Source organism: Leuresthes tenuis, unplaced genomic scaffold (genome assembly GCF_036924035.1).
Source record: "Leuresthes tenuis unplaced genomic scaffold, fLeuTen1.0.hap1 SCAF_23, whole genome shotgun sequence".
Lineage (NCBI taxonomy): Eukaryota > Metazoa > Chordata > Actinopteri > Atheriniformes > Atherinopsidae > Leuresthes > Leuresthes tenuis.
Genome location: NW_027325377.1, coordinates 16,588,892 through 16,605,815, shown reverse-complemented (window position 1 = coordinate 16,605,815; position 16,924 = coordinate 16,588,892). Strand labels below are relative to the sequence as shown.

General features: G+C 41.6%; 1 protein-coding gene across 3 annotated transcripts; it reads right to left on the bottom strand.

The window, feature by feature from the left end:
• Positions 1-1,023: 1,023 nt before the first annotated feature.
• Positions 1,024-16,596, bottom strand: tulp3 (TUB like protein 3). 3 transcript variants are annotated; one of them, XM_072377894.1, is made up of 12 exons: positions 16,490-16,596; positions 10,643-10,684; positions 9,171-9,222; positions 6,136-6,298; positions 5,453-5,674; positions 3,523-3,656; positions 3,211-3,402; positions 2,961-3,073; positions 2,289-2,406; positions 2,102-2,200; positions 1,769-1,940; positions 1,024-1,634 (listed from the first exon to the last, which is right to left on the bottom strand). In XM_072377894.1, the coding sequence occupies exons 1-12, from the start codon at positions 16,507-16,509 to the stop codon at positions 1,501-1,503; spliced, it is 1,461 nt and encodes a 486-aa protein (XP_072233995.1). In that variant the 5' UTR covers positions 16,510-16,596; the 3' UTR covers positions 1,024-1,500. The 3 variants fall into 3 exon arrangements, with proteins under 3 accessions (XP_072233995.1, XP_072233994.1, XP_072233996.1); XM_072377893.1 differs by lacking the exon at positions 16,490-16,596 and adding an exon at positions 12,773-13,174; XM_072377895.1 differs by lacking the exons at positions 9,171-9,222; positions 10,643-10,684; positions 16,490-16,596 and adding an exon at positions 8,114-8,547.
• Between the last annotated feature and the right edge of the window lie 328 nt (positions 16,597-16,924).

Sequence of the window (16,924 nt, the reverse complement as noted above, 5' to 3'; positions counted from 1 at the left end):
AAACAGGTTTGATCGTCTGTCATATTTTCATCATGTTAGAGCTGGAATGTAGTTTCACAGAGGACTCACGGTACAAGAAAAACAAATATTTCCATGAATCCTTTCGCCTTTTTGTAAAACTTAATTGCACAAGTTCATTTTAGTGGAGTACAAAATGACAACTGGCTTGTGATAAACTGCTAGAAAACGGTTCCAATAGGCTTTTTTTGAGCTGGAGAATACAACACAAGATAGCAGTTCAGGCAAATTACATCCCTGAAAATATCCTCACCACGTTTGCACACCCGGGCAACTTTATTCGAAAAAAGAATGCTCTGTGGCAACAGCGCTCTTTAAAATACAGGATTGTTTTTTCTTTTCTTTTCATAGTCGTCACAGACACTAAACAAAAACATGGAAACGCATTAAAGACGAGGACACGCAAGACACTGTCCATTACTGATATATAATGTTTCCCTTATGATTAAATAATTAAAAAAAAACAAAAAAAAAAACAGGAAGAAATAGAGGTGACGTGTCAAGACAGAAATCATTTCAAGACAGAAAAAAATAAGGATGGAAAAATCCCTCACAGCTCATTAAACGAATACTCACTGAAGACAACAGATTTTTTTAGGTTAGTTTCCTTAAAATCAAAGCCTGGGATGATTCCTGCGTCTGTGTGCCAAAGAAATATAAAAAGTCCTTAGTGTTGCAGTCCGTCAGTTCCATCCGTTACTTTAAAAACTGAAGCGACATAATATTTAATATTGTTTAAAGAGTTGTACATAAGAAGGCTTTACATTGTTTTTATATACAGCATGTGTGCGCTTCCTCTTAAGATGTGCAATTCTGCTTTCTTTTGTGTGATAATCCAACTTATTAAGACAGAGTATCATCACAGCCTCAAGAAAAAAAAATGACTTGAGTCAAACAAACAAAAACACTGCTCTTAAACATAACCCAACACCCCCCCCCCCCCCCATACACACACACACCCTGCACTGAGGATAAATGACGAGTGGCAGGACAGTAATAAGTAATAAGATAAAAATGGCCACAACACACTGGTAAGCAGGTGAAAAATAAAAAGATCTTCCAGTCTTTTATCTTCAAATTAAAGAAAAAATTGGTTCGGTCTGCAGATGGAGCCAGAGGAAAAGCCATGTTGTTACGTAATTCAAAATGGCTTTATGCTTGGAGCTGAATTGCGTCACCAAAAACACAGAGTAAAATCAAACCTACAGGCATCAGAGGACGCTGGAGAGAAATTCACACATCACATCTTCAAACGAGGTCACGGACGTGTCATCGGTCCTGACAGCATCCTGACAGCAGCTGTTGAGCTGAGAGTTTTGCTTTTTCCCTTTTAAAAATGGACGCTTTTTTTTTTACAATTACGATATACTGCACACAGGTGGGTGAACTCGTGTGAAAACGACTCCTGTTGAAACGGGCCGAGTACGGGGAAAACCAGGAAAGGGAACCGAGAGCCGAGGGCTGCCAGCGGTGCACCTTCTTCTACTCACAGGCCAACTTGCTGTCAAAGCTCGACAGGCCGATGGCAAAGGCTTGAAGAGCACACATGGGATAGTTGTAGTCCAGCGTGAAGATGTCTTCAGCCACTCGACCGAACTGCATGACAATGTAGTCGGCTGCGGTCACAAGAAACAGAGTCAGCCAAAAGGATGAAAAGCACTAAACTCTGTAGGTTCATGTTAAGATGAATCAATATTCGCCAAAACTGCAGAAAGAAAAGCAAAAGATACGGTGAGGAAGAGGCACTTACGGTCATTGTCATGGACTATTTGAAAGTTTTTCACAGACGCTTGAGTTACGCGGCCGTGGAAATTCAGCACGTAGGACTGGGTGTCGTCGTTCCACACCGGGGCCTTGTTGTGCAACTCAATCAGGTTGTCCAGTGAATGATTCTGCCACCTGTTCAGCAGACTCTCCTGCTCCTGCAAAATGAAGACGTTCAGGTTTGTGTCGAGTGAATCAAAGTCCACATCGAGTACTTTTTTTAAAATGTGTAAAACATCTTTCAATGAAGTTGAAGCAATCCCACGATAAGAACACGAGGATGTCAACCTCTGCATGATTCCATTAGAGACAGACTTACATTCGGAGGCCTTACAGGGACTCTCTCAAAGGTCATGCTCATGCTGGGGATGATTACAGTCATTTTCCGTGGTCCTTTAAACCCCAGCACGTTGGTTTCCTGCCAAAAAGGTGCAAAGATGGTGACAATTTCACTTGGATTTTAAAAGGGGAAAAAGTACAATCAAAGACTTTTGTGTTGTGCTCACATAGCAGATGGCAGCCAGCTCCTGTCGTGTGTCGCTTTCTTCCAGCAGAGTCCCGGGATTTTTGCAGGGATTGGTGCCACTGTCGTACACTGTGAATTTGGTGCCCATGAGGTTGGACCTGATAGGAAACACACTGCTGTTTACATGTTTGCGTGCTTTCATGTTTTCAAAACTGCAGGCAGCACTAACCCAAGTCGTGGAGAACGGCAGAAACAAAAGGGCTGACTTTGATATTCTTGAAGCTGGCCTTTACAAACAGGAAATAAACCGGTCTGTTGAGGGATGGAGCAACGTGTGGATTTGGTTCTCAAGTCTCTAGAAAATCACTCCATCCCACACCAAACCAGCTGTCCTTCTCTGATTACGTTAGGTCTGTCCAACTTCATGACTTACTGAACTTCTCTGGCTAACCAGTGCTGCCCAGATCTACTGAAAGTCACTACTGCTTTCCTACGGAGTGACTGTGGTGTCTGCACCCAGCCATCGAGGCTTATGCTCCTTCTCGACTTCTGTCTTCCTCTCAGGAACATGATCTCGTGCAGCCATCCCAACACACCCGCTGTAAAGACTTGACCCTCCTGCTGCACGGAAGCTTGAATCTTGTTCCCCACTTGTAAGATAAAAGCGTCTGCTAAATGTTTAAATCTGAATGTAAGAGGAGCGTGGGTTTACCTTAGTTTACCTATAAAGCTCTCTCCCTCCCTCGACAGATCGGTGGCATCCACTGAAATAAGGTAGTTGGAGGTTTTACTCTTCTTTCTCTTTCTTCCTGCCAGCAAGAACACCTGAAAAGAAAGATAATAAAAAGGTGAGGTTTGGGATTCAGAATCAAAACATTAAATTATTGAGGTCTTTGCAACAAGGAACAGAGAGATATTTACTAAAACAAGTCCTATTCTTGACTTTAAGGCTCAGGACTCACCCTCTTGCCATCCTCTCTTTCCATATGCATGAAGTAGGTGGGGTAGAGGCCGCGGTCCATACCCTTCTTATCTCGGGTGATGCGACATTTCACAGTGACGCCTTGGGGTGCAGGACGCAACACAAACTCCTCCAGATTAGCAATATCTGCTAGTAAGCTTTCGGCTGTAGGTGATCCTGGGATAACCACCTCCTGAGTAGAATTAACACAGTCTGTGAATTTTGGTTAGATGACTGCCTTTTAGACTCTAACTTCTGTGGTTGAACTGTCACAGAATGCGGAAGTGGTGGGCGAAGTTACTGAGCTACTCACTGGGATGTCCTTGCCACTAGCAGCTGAAGCAGGCCTGGTTGTGTCTGTATGAGACGACTGAGAGCGTGTCCGTTCTTCCTCCCCATCTTCCTCGTGCTCGCTGACCTCATCAAAGTTCATACTTCCACACAGACCTAACGAAGGAGACGGCGCGAAGTGTTAATGATGCAATTTAGGCCTTTACGATTCATCCTACTGGGAGGCTCGTTCGCACAAGGCGGATAAGGGAAATGGCCTGAGGCTCTGTGTAGATCTGCCACTACAAAAAGAACATTACAGAGATTTTATTCATCCTAGAATATCCTTAAGTTTTGCTTCAACGTTGTCCCTCCGGTGGATTTCACTTCTTTTTAGAGTCTTTGCTATAAGACAACAGCTTACTTAAGAAGTGATGCAATACTTAGGAAACAACTGAAGCGTAATTCTCTGGAACATTTGGGGAAGGAAGGGTGGGGGGGGGGGGGGGGGGGGGGTCTGGTATTGCGGGAATGCAAAAAAAAAAAAAAAGTGAGAAGAGAATTATATAAAAAGGGTTACATTTTGGTCAATTTGATGCTTTTCAAGAATGATTTGAAGCAAAGAAACATCAAGACTGCTCAGCTTCACTTTGTTCTCACCCTATAAATTGTTGAGCACAACAGACTTCACCCTGGCTGATATCCCTGAGCCACGCACTCGAGCAGATATCAAGTGACTCCAGCAGACTGAAGCTGGTCTGGACTGCTTGAGAAATCCGTGTCTTCGTTGATAATTGCATTCATCAGCCAGGATGTTGCTTTTGGCTGCAATTACAGCCCACTTTATTCCATGCCAGAGGACAGCAGTGGTCCACTGTTGTGGAAGCATCTTAGGCAATGGGGAAATTGTGATTGTAACAAGTTACAATCACAATTTAAGTTAAAACTACAAATAAAACTTGTAAACTGAACGCTCAATCAAAAATATACATGATAATAATGTAGTTTGAGGCTAAAACACATTAATTGATGATGAGCTTTCTGGTTCAGTGCTGGTAAAGCCTATTCCCTGCTTGGCATATTACAAAATAAAAAAAAAAACCCTCCCCTTCTTAAACTCGGTTTGGCTGGACAACCATTTCCTGGGCAGATTAGAGGGTGGAAAACCGGTGGCTTTTAAAATCACCCATCAGGAAATGGCAAAGGCGGGTAACAAATGATCTACCAAGCAAAAACAAACAGACAAATGTGGATGCAATTATCGTAAGATGTCAAGAATATTATGTTTTGAAGATAAATTGATCACTTTAATCTGGATTGATACGGACAAGTTCATCAAACATGGGTGCGCCTCAAAATTCCCATTTCTTTGGTGCCCTTTGGAGCTGGGGAAATATGTGAGGACGGGCCTGCTTCAGTCCAGGGAACATATTTCTACACTACACCGGGCTGACGTGAACAACGAGGCCTTGCATTGTTGTAGCATTCCCCAAAGATATGATAAACAAAATTTGGGCTGTTTTTGCTCTACATTTGCAGGCACCTGAGAGTACTGTTAAAAATGTTCCCATTTCTCACTCTGCCACCATTCACTGGCCTCCATTTCTTCTCATTCTGCAATCTTTTCCATTTTCACGCACATGCACTTTATTTCATTATCACTCTCCACACTGAACTGTTGCCTAAAAAATACTGAGAATGTAACAAATACTGAGAATTAGCAAAAGCTGGCAGGATGGAGAACATTGTTGCCGCTGTTTTTAAAATATAAATCACTTAAGAGAGATTTCACAGAGACAATGTCATGGTAAGTTAATATGTGGGCCAAGCAACAAAGCCACAGCGGGTGTTACATCAAGCCGTAGGTTATATTCCATAAGCACCGAATAAAAGTCCAAATGGTTTAGAAAATTAGTTTTATTTGTAAGACAGTAAAGGATTGGCTTCTGGCGGAGGGCTTGGAGAGAACTCACCTTGTTTCTGCAACATCTCGTGGATATTCGTCTTTGGCTCCAGCAGGGTCTCGGTGTCTCCGTCTCTCTCGCTCTCGTCAGCAGCGGGCGACTGGGGCTGAGACTGAGGCTTGCAATGAGACTTGGGGGACTGAGGCTGGGATTGGCTCACTGACAGGATTTGGATTTTCATTCCCAGATCAGGGGCGTCTGAGCCCAGGAAAGCAGCTGGGCCATCAATACCTACAACAGGGGAAAGTAATTAGCTGGTGCCTCAGCTGTTAATTTTCCTTACAACGAGCTTCTTACAAGGAACTGCTTGTCTGCATGGCAATTCTGCTGGACCCGAGTCCTCATGCTGGCTGACAAACAAAAGCACTTAAATAAGCTAAAGACTTACCTGGAAACTTGCATAGCAAGTTCCTTTAGGAGGTTCCATTAAGCCTTTTTCCATATATGGGAAACGTAGCATTCTTGCCTTTCAGTCTGTACAGACTGTGGCTTCATTGAAATTACAGTGAAAATCCACACTAATGAAGAGGGAAAACTGAAAATTATATAATGGATCAATAAGACTACCTTTTTACTGCCTAAAACTAGAAATAAAAGCCTGCCTTTGTCTGTGTGCTTTTATTGTGTTCCAGAGCCTTGTGAAATGAGGCTTTCAGTTCAAAAATATATGATTATTATGCAGTTTTCCGTACCGTCCATGATGACATCGTTGGTGATGCTGAGATGAGACTCCACCAGTGGGGCCTGTTCCTCGCCACGTCGTGTCCTGGATCGGCGGGGCCGAGCCTCTGTGTTGGGTTGGACCATCAGGGGCTCCTGACGTTTCCTCCTCTGCTTCTGTTCCAGCAGTGCTCTCTGTGAACACAGGCGGCACGGAGCTTCAAAACATGTGCCTCAGAATGGAAAACCACTTTGTAGACATATGAAATACATAAATTAAATGATGGTGGAAAACAAGAAGAAGCCACGAGCAGTTAGATTAGTATGCATGATGAGATGCAACCTGTGTCTCAGGACATTTCAAATAGCCTGGACAATTAACAAAAAAAAATAAGACAAAATCAACTCCAGCCTGATGCCTAAAGCACATTTCAGATGACATATGTGAAAAGTCAGTACATTACCATAAAAGCTGCAGGTTTAACCTGTTTTATTTCATGTGTTGACTGACTTCAGTGGCTGGGATATTGAGGGTTTCAGTGGAATTTGTTAAGTTTTCCAGTTTGTTTTTTTTAACAAATTCAAGTCAATTCAAAACACTTTAATTGTGGTATGGGCAATTTGTAAAAAATATCCTAAAAAGCTTGAGTCGTAATGGATTAAATGGGTTAAATAGATTGGCAAATGACAATAAAACTCAAGGAATCAAGTAATTCGTCATCTAAGTCCAAGTGATGGAAAAAAATGACTTGCACACAAGAGAATATATTAATATACACAACAAATGGCTAAAATAATAAAAGATTCTCATTTAGTTTTATGTTGACACTTAAGAATGGCTCGAATCCTTTCATAAGGTTTCGGATCAAGCTGTGAGCCACTCAGAATTCATCATCAACAAGATTGTTTTTGGCAAACTGGTATTTGAGCCTGACGAATTCATAGAACTGGCCTCATTTTAGTCGTGTTGTTTAATGCATTGTGTTATTGTGCTCCAGAAAATTCACTGCGGACATGTTGTATGCACTAACCCCCCCCCAAAAAAAAAACCCAAGTGTGGTCAGAGCAGCCGATGGATTATGCAAGCGCATTAATTAGTCTGCCAAATGCACAACAACAAGTCCCGTTAAGTGATGCTGTTTGGTGAGCTGGAAGAGACCAGGAGGCCTCGTCTCCCATTTGCCCAACTAAAAAGCTTTCATAACTCATCCGTCACTTTGCGAACTCTGAGAAAATTCTAGGACATCTGTGTCACTGTTTGTGGCTGTCTGTACGGCGACGGTAACATCTGCTACTACGACACGCTCATACTCCTTACAGGCATCGATAACTGTTAGGAAACAGTCGACGAGGAACATTTAAAATACGCTTTATTCTACGGTCAAGTGTTTGAAAAGTCCGGGAGCTCTTAAATGTGCCTTGATTTGTTGTCAGATCAGCATAAGATCAGGACTGTGCGCCAAATTTAAGCAACAAATTAATATAAATAAAGCGCCTGACTACAAGCTGCACACTGGAGGTACAGTTGTGCATTTTATCAAGTTTTAAGACTGATGACTTAATGACAAAAGTTTAGTTTTTTTTTTAACGAAAATGCAATTAACTCTAAGACAGAACTAACATCTTGCTTTGTCTTCCGATGAGCTATTTTAAGACGATCCATTGTATTTGCGTTAAGGCTGAGAACTTGGCATTTACAGATCAGGATGTGACTTCATTGAGGCGTTCTCCATCTCTTCCTGCGTTAGCCAAAACACGGGCTACAAGTGGAGGAAAGTCTCTGAATCTGAATTTCTTCTTCTTATGTATCCTTTCAAAGAATTTCGTCAGGGTCGTAATTCCTTGATAAAAATGTAAAGAGGTCATACTATGAAGAGACATTCCTGCTGCCAACACACTGACTGAAAAACTCTCAGTCTAGTTTAACAAGAGTCTGTATCATTTAAACAAGCTGTTATCCACACCTATATATATGTAAACAAAAGAGAAAACATATTAGAGGGTACAAACCCGTTCCATGGTAATCATGAAAAAGTTTGGGCTCAGTTTAGCATTCCTCTACAACACAAACAACACGTTTCTCCAGAGGTTAGAAGACACGAGCTTCTCGAACAGACGGCTCTCCTGCTGGGCAAGACGCCGTCTCTGTGTCCCTTATGTCTCCTCCGCAGCTCAGACTGAGAATCGATAAACTGACCGTCTCCACTGCATTAACGTGGTCCTCTGACAGAAAAAGGTCGCGCTCAGAGTGAGTGTGTTTGTGTGTGTGTGCAGTCACCGTTGCTAACTGAATGAGCAGTCATTAACACTCGAGCAGGAGAGAGACATAGGGGGAGAGAAAGGGAGAATGAGAAAGAGGCTGGGAGGTGTTCTCTGAGGGAGACGTAGTCACGGAGCCCCTGGTACTTTTGTCTATTTAAAAAAAGGTGTGGGAAACACCAATTTCAGTAGTAGCACAATAATAAATAGATTGAACTGTTTTGCATATTTCATACGTGAATTCCTCGTCGCCTGTGCCTGACCCCGTAAAGCAGAGTTTGTCCTCACGAGTTACATAAGAAGACACGACTCTGCAGAGAGGCTGTTTGGACTCAGCTGAAAGTATGCGGCACAAGTCAGTGGAACCATGGGACACACACACACACACACACAGTCAGGCGTCTCACACTAAATTCTCCTCTCCCTTTGAACTCAGCACCACCTGCCTTCCTTCTTCCCCAATGTGAGAGATTGTGGAGCGCAGATTTCAGCTTAAATCACAGCTCTGCTCCGCAGCTCCACAGGAAGGTTTGGGATGAAGGGCCTTACAGTGACTCAAGAGGGAAGGATTAAAAGGGAACACCTGTGTGACAGTGGATGGGCTATGTCAATGTGATTGGCTGGCACAGAAACAATGCTATGTCCTGATTACGGTAGCTTTACATTTGACATAGAAAAAAAAAAAAAATCCCACGTCTTAAACACACTCCAAGATTGTAAGACAACACAAGTCAACAAAAGTGTGATTTGTAAAATTAATTAAATGATTCTGTGCTGTTTAAATTTAGAATGACGGTCAATCTCCCACCTGTTTTTCCAGCTTCTGTTGCATAAGACTGGCGCTGTCATCTTCAATGCCACTGCAGAGGAGAAGCAGATCGGTTACATTTTCATGGGACATTTAAGAGTTTGTGTCCTGTATCGGCTTCCATGAAACATAAATAATCCCAGCCTTTAATGTGAAGAAACGAGTACAATAAAATCTTATAAAATTAAAGTCTAGGATTGTGAATTTGCGAAAGAAAGAGAAAGGAAACAAGTGACAGTAAACAATGCTGTCTGACAGGAAGCCTTGTAGTATTGGTGCTTCTGTGCATTTACCTTGGACACCTTTCTGAAGGGGCTGAGCCCAGGTTGCTTAGCTACAGTGAGGAGACGGCAGGACAACAGAAAGAGTCACCACTGTCAAGTCTGACTCAGAGACCGACAGAAGCTCCACTTCTATCTCTCCGTCAAACACTGTCTGTGATGTAACATGCACCGACTTTCATTTCTCTTTTATCTTTTCCTGTTGAGTAAATCTTAAAATATGACATGTTCAACTTGACTTAAATGACTTTTAATCACAGGCGGATTAAGGCTACGGGGTGACGAGTATTCAAATCGAGCTGCCTTTCTCAGCATTAGGTGAGCTTATCAGATATCTCGCTCGCTCATCCTCACACCCTATTTTCATCTCCGTCAGTCACTCTCGAATCCTTTCTGCAGCTGTAGATTGTACATGCCATGCATGACTTTTGGATTCTAAAAGACTGCTTCTGAATGCCCAAGACACAAAGACAGCACACAAGGCTTGTTTGGTCTTGTTGAAGTGTTACAATCATCATCAGCAATCATCAATCATATGTAGACTAACAGCCAGTACAGGCGTGAATCGTGATCTTGCACCACAGTGACATATTATCGCTGATGAGTCCTTCATTAAGTATCCCTTACTGCTGGTATTGGAAAGCAGATGGGGCCTCCTGGGGGGCCATTATGGCACCTGAGAACAGGTGCTGATGACAGAGAGGAGGGCGGGAGAACAGAGAGTGACTTCTTAACTACACATGAGAAAATGTCATTTGGGTCGGTGGGGAAATAGTTGGGTTAAAGACCTGGGACTAAAGTCATTAGCAAGCCATCACAGTGGTGTTTTAAGGCTGGTGACCGTGAAAAAAAAAAAATAAATAAAATTAAAAAAATCAGAGTAAATGTTCAATAGCTCCTACATATTATACTTTGTCATTTGTTCATTTAAAAAGAAGAGTTTTCTCAGTTAATGTTTACCCTTTCAGTCAGAGAACGCAAGACAGAAAATGTTACTTTGGACTCTGCGAAACTATAAAGTGCGATCTTAAAATGTTTTCTGACATTTTAATCCATGTTGATGTTTTCATTCTGGTCAAAAACTTTTCCATTGCTATTCTGTATTTCTAATCATTCTCACTTAAAACAGTTTAGCAGTTTAAATCTTTGGGCGATTCCCCTGACATTTGTGAAAGATTTGTTGCCGTTTACCTTGATGTTGAGGTCGAGGAGAAACTGGCAGAGCTGGAGGGTCTTCAGAGAAAAGTCAGGAAAGAGGACATATGGACAGTAAAATGATGACATCAGTTCAGGAACAGAGTAAAAAAATATTCAACAACATGTAAATAACACTTCATCAGCCTTCACCGTGTGCTTTGACTGATTTATTTGTAGCTACTGCGCTGCATGTGCAGACAATGCAAACATGCAAAACACCAAAAAGATAAAAATAACACACATGCAAAGACAGTTAGAGGGAGCCACGTCAGAGCTGTGAGGGATTAAAGTTTCATTAGTCCATCACAGCTTGGGTGACAAGAGGACACACCACTGTTGTCCCTTCTTCTTGTGTGTCGCACCAAAGTAACCATGGAGACCTCCGTCGTCGGCACACCTCCACCCGCATTGATTAAAAACCTCTGGCCACGTCCTGTGCTTCACGATAATCGGAGGCCTTTAGTACGGAGCTGCAAAGATTCACAGACTCCCAGGGCTGGACTGCTGAGACGTGTGGAACAGCTGATCAAAAGTCTCACCATCTACTCAGACGTCTATGTGAGCCATAACATGTGCACTATAATATGTAGAACTCTGGAAATGTTGGATGCAATATGAATAATCAAATGTTAATTACAGAGCATTAGATCTCTGCGAGTGTATGAAGAGTACCTCTCTGAAGAGTCCAACTTAATTCCTGCTGCAGGCATTTCAATTACCAATTTGGAAAGGATCCAGGCTAAAAAAAAGGGGGCTGGTGAGATTAAATATTTTAATCCCCACAGAGAAAAATCTAGCTAAAAACAAGTACCTACCCACCAACAGCATGAAAATGAACATTATTTGTTGGGCTTCAATGTTTGGCCAACACAGCTCTCTGGTAGAGGAGTGGTCACTTTAACTGTCATCACAGAGAAAACTAAACAGCTTTCCACTGATTAGTTTAGAAATCTGTCAAATTGCAGATCTTGGAGCTACAACGCGACACACAAACAGTTAATAGATATGTTCTTGTGGCACTGATTGCATTTGTGGACAAGCCAAACCACACACAACTCCCACTGTGCCTCTGGAAAGCTCTGCGAAGGCTCAGAGTTTGTCCGAGTACGACTGAAGTGCAGCTTCGCTCTGTCCGCCTCGCTGATCGATGTTTGTTCAAGGTGTCTCAGCACAAACACACTGAGCTGCTGCTCTGAGAGTGCAGAAAAACTCTCTCAGTCAGAAATCAATAAGGCCTATTTGCTGGATCTTCATGGGTCTTTGTGTCATCATAAAAAAAAAATAACAACCACAACCACAGAAATTGTTCCTGGGTCAAAAAGTACTGCATACTTTTGATGAAACTCTCTTCTGCCATAGTTATGTGAACAGCTCTTTAATGCAGGTTCTAAAGTGCAACAATTGTCAGTTGTGGCCAGTTGCCCGCTCTCGTTAAAACCCCATATATATTAAAAACTGTGACAATGTGTAAAATGGAAGTCAAAAATAATGCAAATATCATTCCTAATTGAGAAAGTAAAGAGATAATATCAAATGGCAATAGACAAATATCAGATAACCTCTTGCCAAGCCTTAACAAAGAAGATTAAATAAAAAAGCTAAGGGGATGAATCTCACAGTCACAATCATTCTATCTATTTCAGTAATCAGCTGGGTGAGTTTCTCAGCACATCCTTAGTAACATGGGTGTTCCAATCCAGCATCAACAGCACACACACATACCCACACAAAGGAAGAAAAAAAAAAAGACCAGATAGACACAAATCACCGACTCTGGTTACAGCAAACACAGTCACAGCCTGATGTTCTGAATAAGTAACGACAAGGTGGTGGAAACATGAGCAAGAGGCACAGTTTGACTGCAGGTCATTCTGTTTTTTCCGGACAGTCATCTGGCCTGAAGGATTAGGCAATGACTGGAAGAAACATTATGGTAACACTCGTCTCAGAATTGCCAAAGCCCACTCTGCACACTGTATTCTAAAAACTGTATTCTGAAAATAGCAATAGCAAAGATCCGTCAGAATGCTTTTTACAGGAGCCAGTTCTGCAGTGTGAGCATATGAAATGGTACAAAATAATCCCTTTTCTCAAAGCGTGTGACATATGTATGTGCGCAGCTACCTGTATGACCAGCGACTGTAGACAGGCTGAGATCCCTCACTCTTTACAGTGTCCATGGCTGCAAATGCAGGAGCGCTACTCCAAGTATCTCCCACAATAAAACAAAAACCTTCATTCGCGCTTGTGGTCCACGTTTCAGTGCAGTCCAGCTCGACAGAGAGAACCAGGAGGCTCCAAGATCTCTGCTAAATGAAACTGTGAAAGAGTACCTACACTATGTCCTACCCATGGGAGTGACAGCTCCCCAGCGCTGAGGTGCTGAGGTAGGCTCAGGTGGTGAGGCTTGTGCTGTTACCATGACTTCACACTTCAGGCAACGCACAGGGATCCAGCAAAAGAGAAAAAAGAAAAAAAAAACAGGTATGAAAGCGACAGCCCTAAATGCCAGCTTATCGCAAAGATCAGCCAAGAATGAAGGAAGAGAAAGTCTGAATGTTCTAAAAACGTCAGTAAAGTTCTTAAAGCAGGATGACGTAATGAACACAGAAGAAAGCTATTTGAGCCCATTTGTTTTGAATATGAAGTCGCTCTTTTTTACTGTGGGTTGAAATGTTAGTTAGAGTAGTTCTTATCACATAACGTCCCATATGCTACTGCGCAACTACCCTCCAGTAAGTTTATGCAATCAGTAGCAGCTCATTTCCACTGACTCATAAGATCACACAGGACATAATCAAACCACATCTCTAACACATACAATAGAGGGAATTTATTGAGCTTTAAATAGTCCAAATGTCTTCCATATACTAATGCCCAGTCAACATTACTGGATTACTCTGAGCTTGATTGTCTGCAAATGAGTCATTTCCTCCCGTCTGTCAGTTATGGAAAAAAAAAAATGTTTAAAAGGTAACTTAATTAAACAAAACCTATAGATCCCCCTTATTATAAACAGGCACAATGTGAGGACCTTGATCTAGTTGCTAGGAGACAAGAGGCTTTCATTTGTTTTTTGGTGCCTATTTGAAAAAGTGAGAGAGAGAAAAAAAAAATCATCAAGAAAAACGAGGATTATGCATGTTTGTCCTGAGCAACAGCAGTAAAATGGTATACAAGTCAGCTGATGATAAGTGGGGGAATCAGTCACCACAGGGAGTAATTACTGAACTCAAAACTAATGATGGAAATAAGCTGTAAGTGTTGATAATAATACCTTCCCATGGGGAAACCAGGCAAAACATTCCACTTACGACTCTCCTACGATTAGACTTTGCTTTCCCTGCTGACTACTCGCGCTGCTCGTTGGAAACGCACTCCTGGAGCACCGATTCCTCATGGACACTCAGCGGTATCTGGAACTCTGTTCCGTAGAACTCAACATGGGAAAAACCCCTATGTGACAAATCCCAGAAATGCTCCTTAAAACTCAAAGCATACGTATTTGGAATTCTATGAAAAACCATTCAACCACAAGGTATGCTTTCAGTCGCTGAGATAGACCACCATCCAATGGACAGTATGCCAGAAAAATTAAAAAATAAAATAAACCCACATTTGATTTATAACAATGGAGCTGCAACGTCCAACTAAGAGGACTTCATTTCAATAAGTGGGGTCAAGGAGAAAGGTCCGTAAAACACCGTCCGTCAGCTACGTGTTTGAACTATGGAGACGTGTTGAGTAAGAAGATGATAAATAATCCTTTGAAAAAGCATCCGAGTTATTCACTAACTTCCTTGGAAACCAAGGTAATTTGTGTTTTCGCTGAATCATAGGAAGTGAAACACTCCACTATAAGAGAGCCTTGGTAGGCCTGTCTTTGCATGCCAGCAAAGACAACCCTGAAAAACCGCAGCCTATCATTACCTATTAGCTGAAGATTTTTGCCATATTAGTAGGATTTTTACAATTGTTTTACAATACAGATGTGCCATTTCGCAACTGTTTTTTTCTTTGTGACAGCTTTGCCACTTACCCTGGCAATGAACAGGGCAACAAAACACAAGAAAAACGTTGTCACCCCCCACTGAGCAGTCTTTGCAACACTATAGGCGAAGGGCTGCGATGAAAACTGTCACTACTCACACGTGTCATCCCTGCACACACACTCTGGGATTTTTAACTGCAAATTCTGCCGAGAAGCTCAGCCTTTACCATGCGAAAAAGAGGGAGTGAATGTTCAAGATTTACTGTTAAATGATTTACGTGAAACACGAAAGGAAAGATCTGCAGTTCACCGTTGCAACTGAGAATAACAATAACACTAATGAGAACTTAATTAGTGAGGCGTCGATAAAAAGAGCCTATTTTAAAAGGGCCTACAGAGCAATGTGCAACCCAGCTGGTGTGCTGATCAGGAACAGGTTTGAAAGCCATATCAAACCTCAGGAGGACATTTTTTGTTACCGATTTAACCTTTTCAACATTCTGATGAGCAGTTTTACCATTACGGAAAGCCTTTGGGTGATGGCCCTTGTTCACAATCTGATTTAAAAAAAAAAAAAAAAAAAAATCAAATAACTCAGACTGGTAACAGGAAAGGGTGGGGGCAGCTTTGATTTTTAGCTGCCTGGAAAATTAAAGGAGATCTCTACCGCAATGCTTGAAATTGTGTACAGTAGCTTTGATTGTGTGAATACAAACACACACATGAACCCTGGGGCCCAATGCAAGACCTGTTTGCATGATAAAAACATCTGTAGGGAGCACAACAGTGCACTATGCTCAGATGAATTTGATGTGAATTCACACTTACTGATTTACTCACTTGTTTCTTCATTTATTTGATTTAGCATTCGTATCAATTTGGTGGTGGTAATGATAGAAAACAGCTTTCATGAATGCTATGACACATACACACTCGCACAACTGACTACAGAAAGTCATGTTCTGACATGACAGCCAAAAGATTTGTATCTTTCTTCCTCACCCACTTGACTTCAAATCTAAACTAGTAAGAGCATTGAGGTAGCATTTTGACGCCGCGTGGATGCAAAAATATGGAATACAGAGCAGCGTGTACACTGTAATCAAACAACAAGTGATAAATGCCATTCTATTTTCAGATTCTTCACATCTATTGTGTTTTTCTACGCTACAAGATAGAAAACACTTAGGGCAGACAATGCGTTATATAAGAAATTGAATGTCAAAATCTAGTCTACAAATGGATACATCTGTTGTAATTTTAGAAATTATAGAATTGCGTAAAGATGTAAATACAAACAAACTAACAAAATCGTTAATGCATCGCATAAGATGAGTTCGGTGATTGTTTTTTTTTCTAGTAATTCATCCTTTCGAAGACCACGACGAATTAATTTTTTTCCAAAGCGAAACATCCCAACAAAAACCCAGTCAACATGTGGTTCATGTTTTTTATCCTTCTTTTTTGCTCCTCTTCTCTATCCTTTTAGCTCGTCCCTGATGTCTAGATGGATTTTGCGCAGTAATGTCACGACAATTTCACGCTTTCGGTAAGTTCGCCATTCGGACAGCATCACTGGTCGTCACAATAAGTCAAATTACATGTAGTCATTTGTCTTTAATTGCCAGCTTTTGTATGATAGAGCTAGCATATTACCGTTAGAAGCTAAAGCTAGCTGCCTCAGCCCAGCCTCGGCTGTATGCAATGCTGCTTTAATAAAAGTTGTGGGCGACAGTTAAGTTTTCCAAACAAAATGGTAACCGCACGACTCAGCTCCTCGTTCCACAGTCGACTAAACAGAAGATGATGTACAAACAAAGCAGGCGAGCAACATTAGATTTTTTTCTCACCTTATGCTGTAGTAACTCATGTTTATCCACGGTTGCTAAGGGAAAGCCCTCGTGAGAGGTAGAACTCTTTTTTGTGGACGCGGTTGTGGAGAACTCTGTTACTCTGTCCTTAGTTACCAAGCACACAAAGAACGGGGGTTGCTATTGGCCTGTCGTCTCTTTAGGTTGAATCTGATTGGTGGACATTCTAGAGAAAGGTGCGTGTATGCGCTAATCAATTTTTAATTTTGTCAAGAAATAAACTGTACATGTTATTAAAAAGTGTTTTTTTTTTAAAGTCTGTTACAATATCTGTAATTCAACATAATATCATTGTAAGCCATTTGTTGGCTGTAGTTACCATTGACGTTTACTAGTATACTGTGGTCCCCTTTCTCTGAGTCCTCAGAGCATTTGCTATAAAGGTTTTATCAGTAACTATATAGTATTTATGCT

Bases quoted from the DNA above. Each gene is read 5' to 3' on its own strand.
- tulp3 (XM_072377893.1), bottom strand. From the start codon at position 12,828: ATGGACACTGTAAAGAGTGAGGGATCTCAGCCTGTCTACAGTCGCTGG. The intron at 9,223-10,642 runs GTAAACGGCAAC...TCTCCTCTGCAG, and splicing joins TCCTCGACCTCAACATCAAG to TGGCATTGAAGATGACAGCG. The intron at 2,407-2,960 runs GTAAACCCACGC...GTTTCCTATCAG, and splicing joins AGCTTTATAGGTAAACTAAG to GTCCAACCTCATGGGCACCA.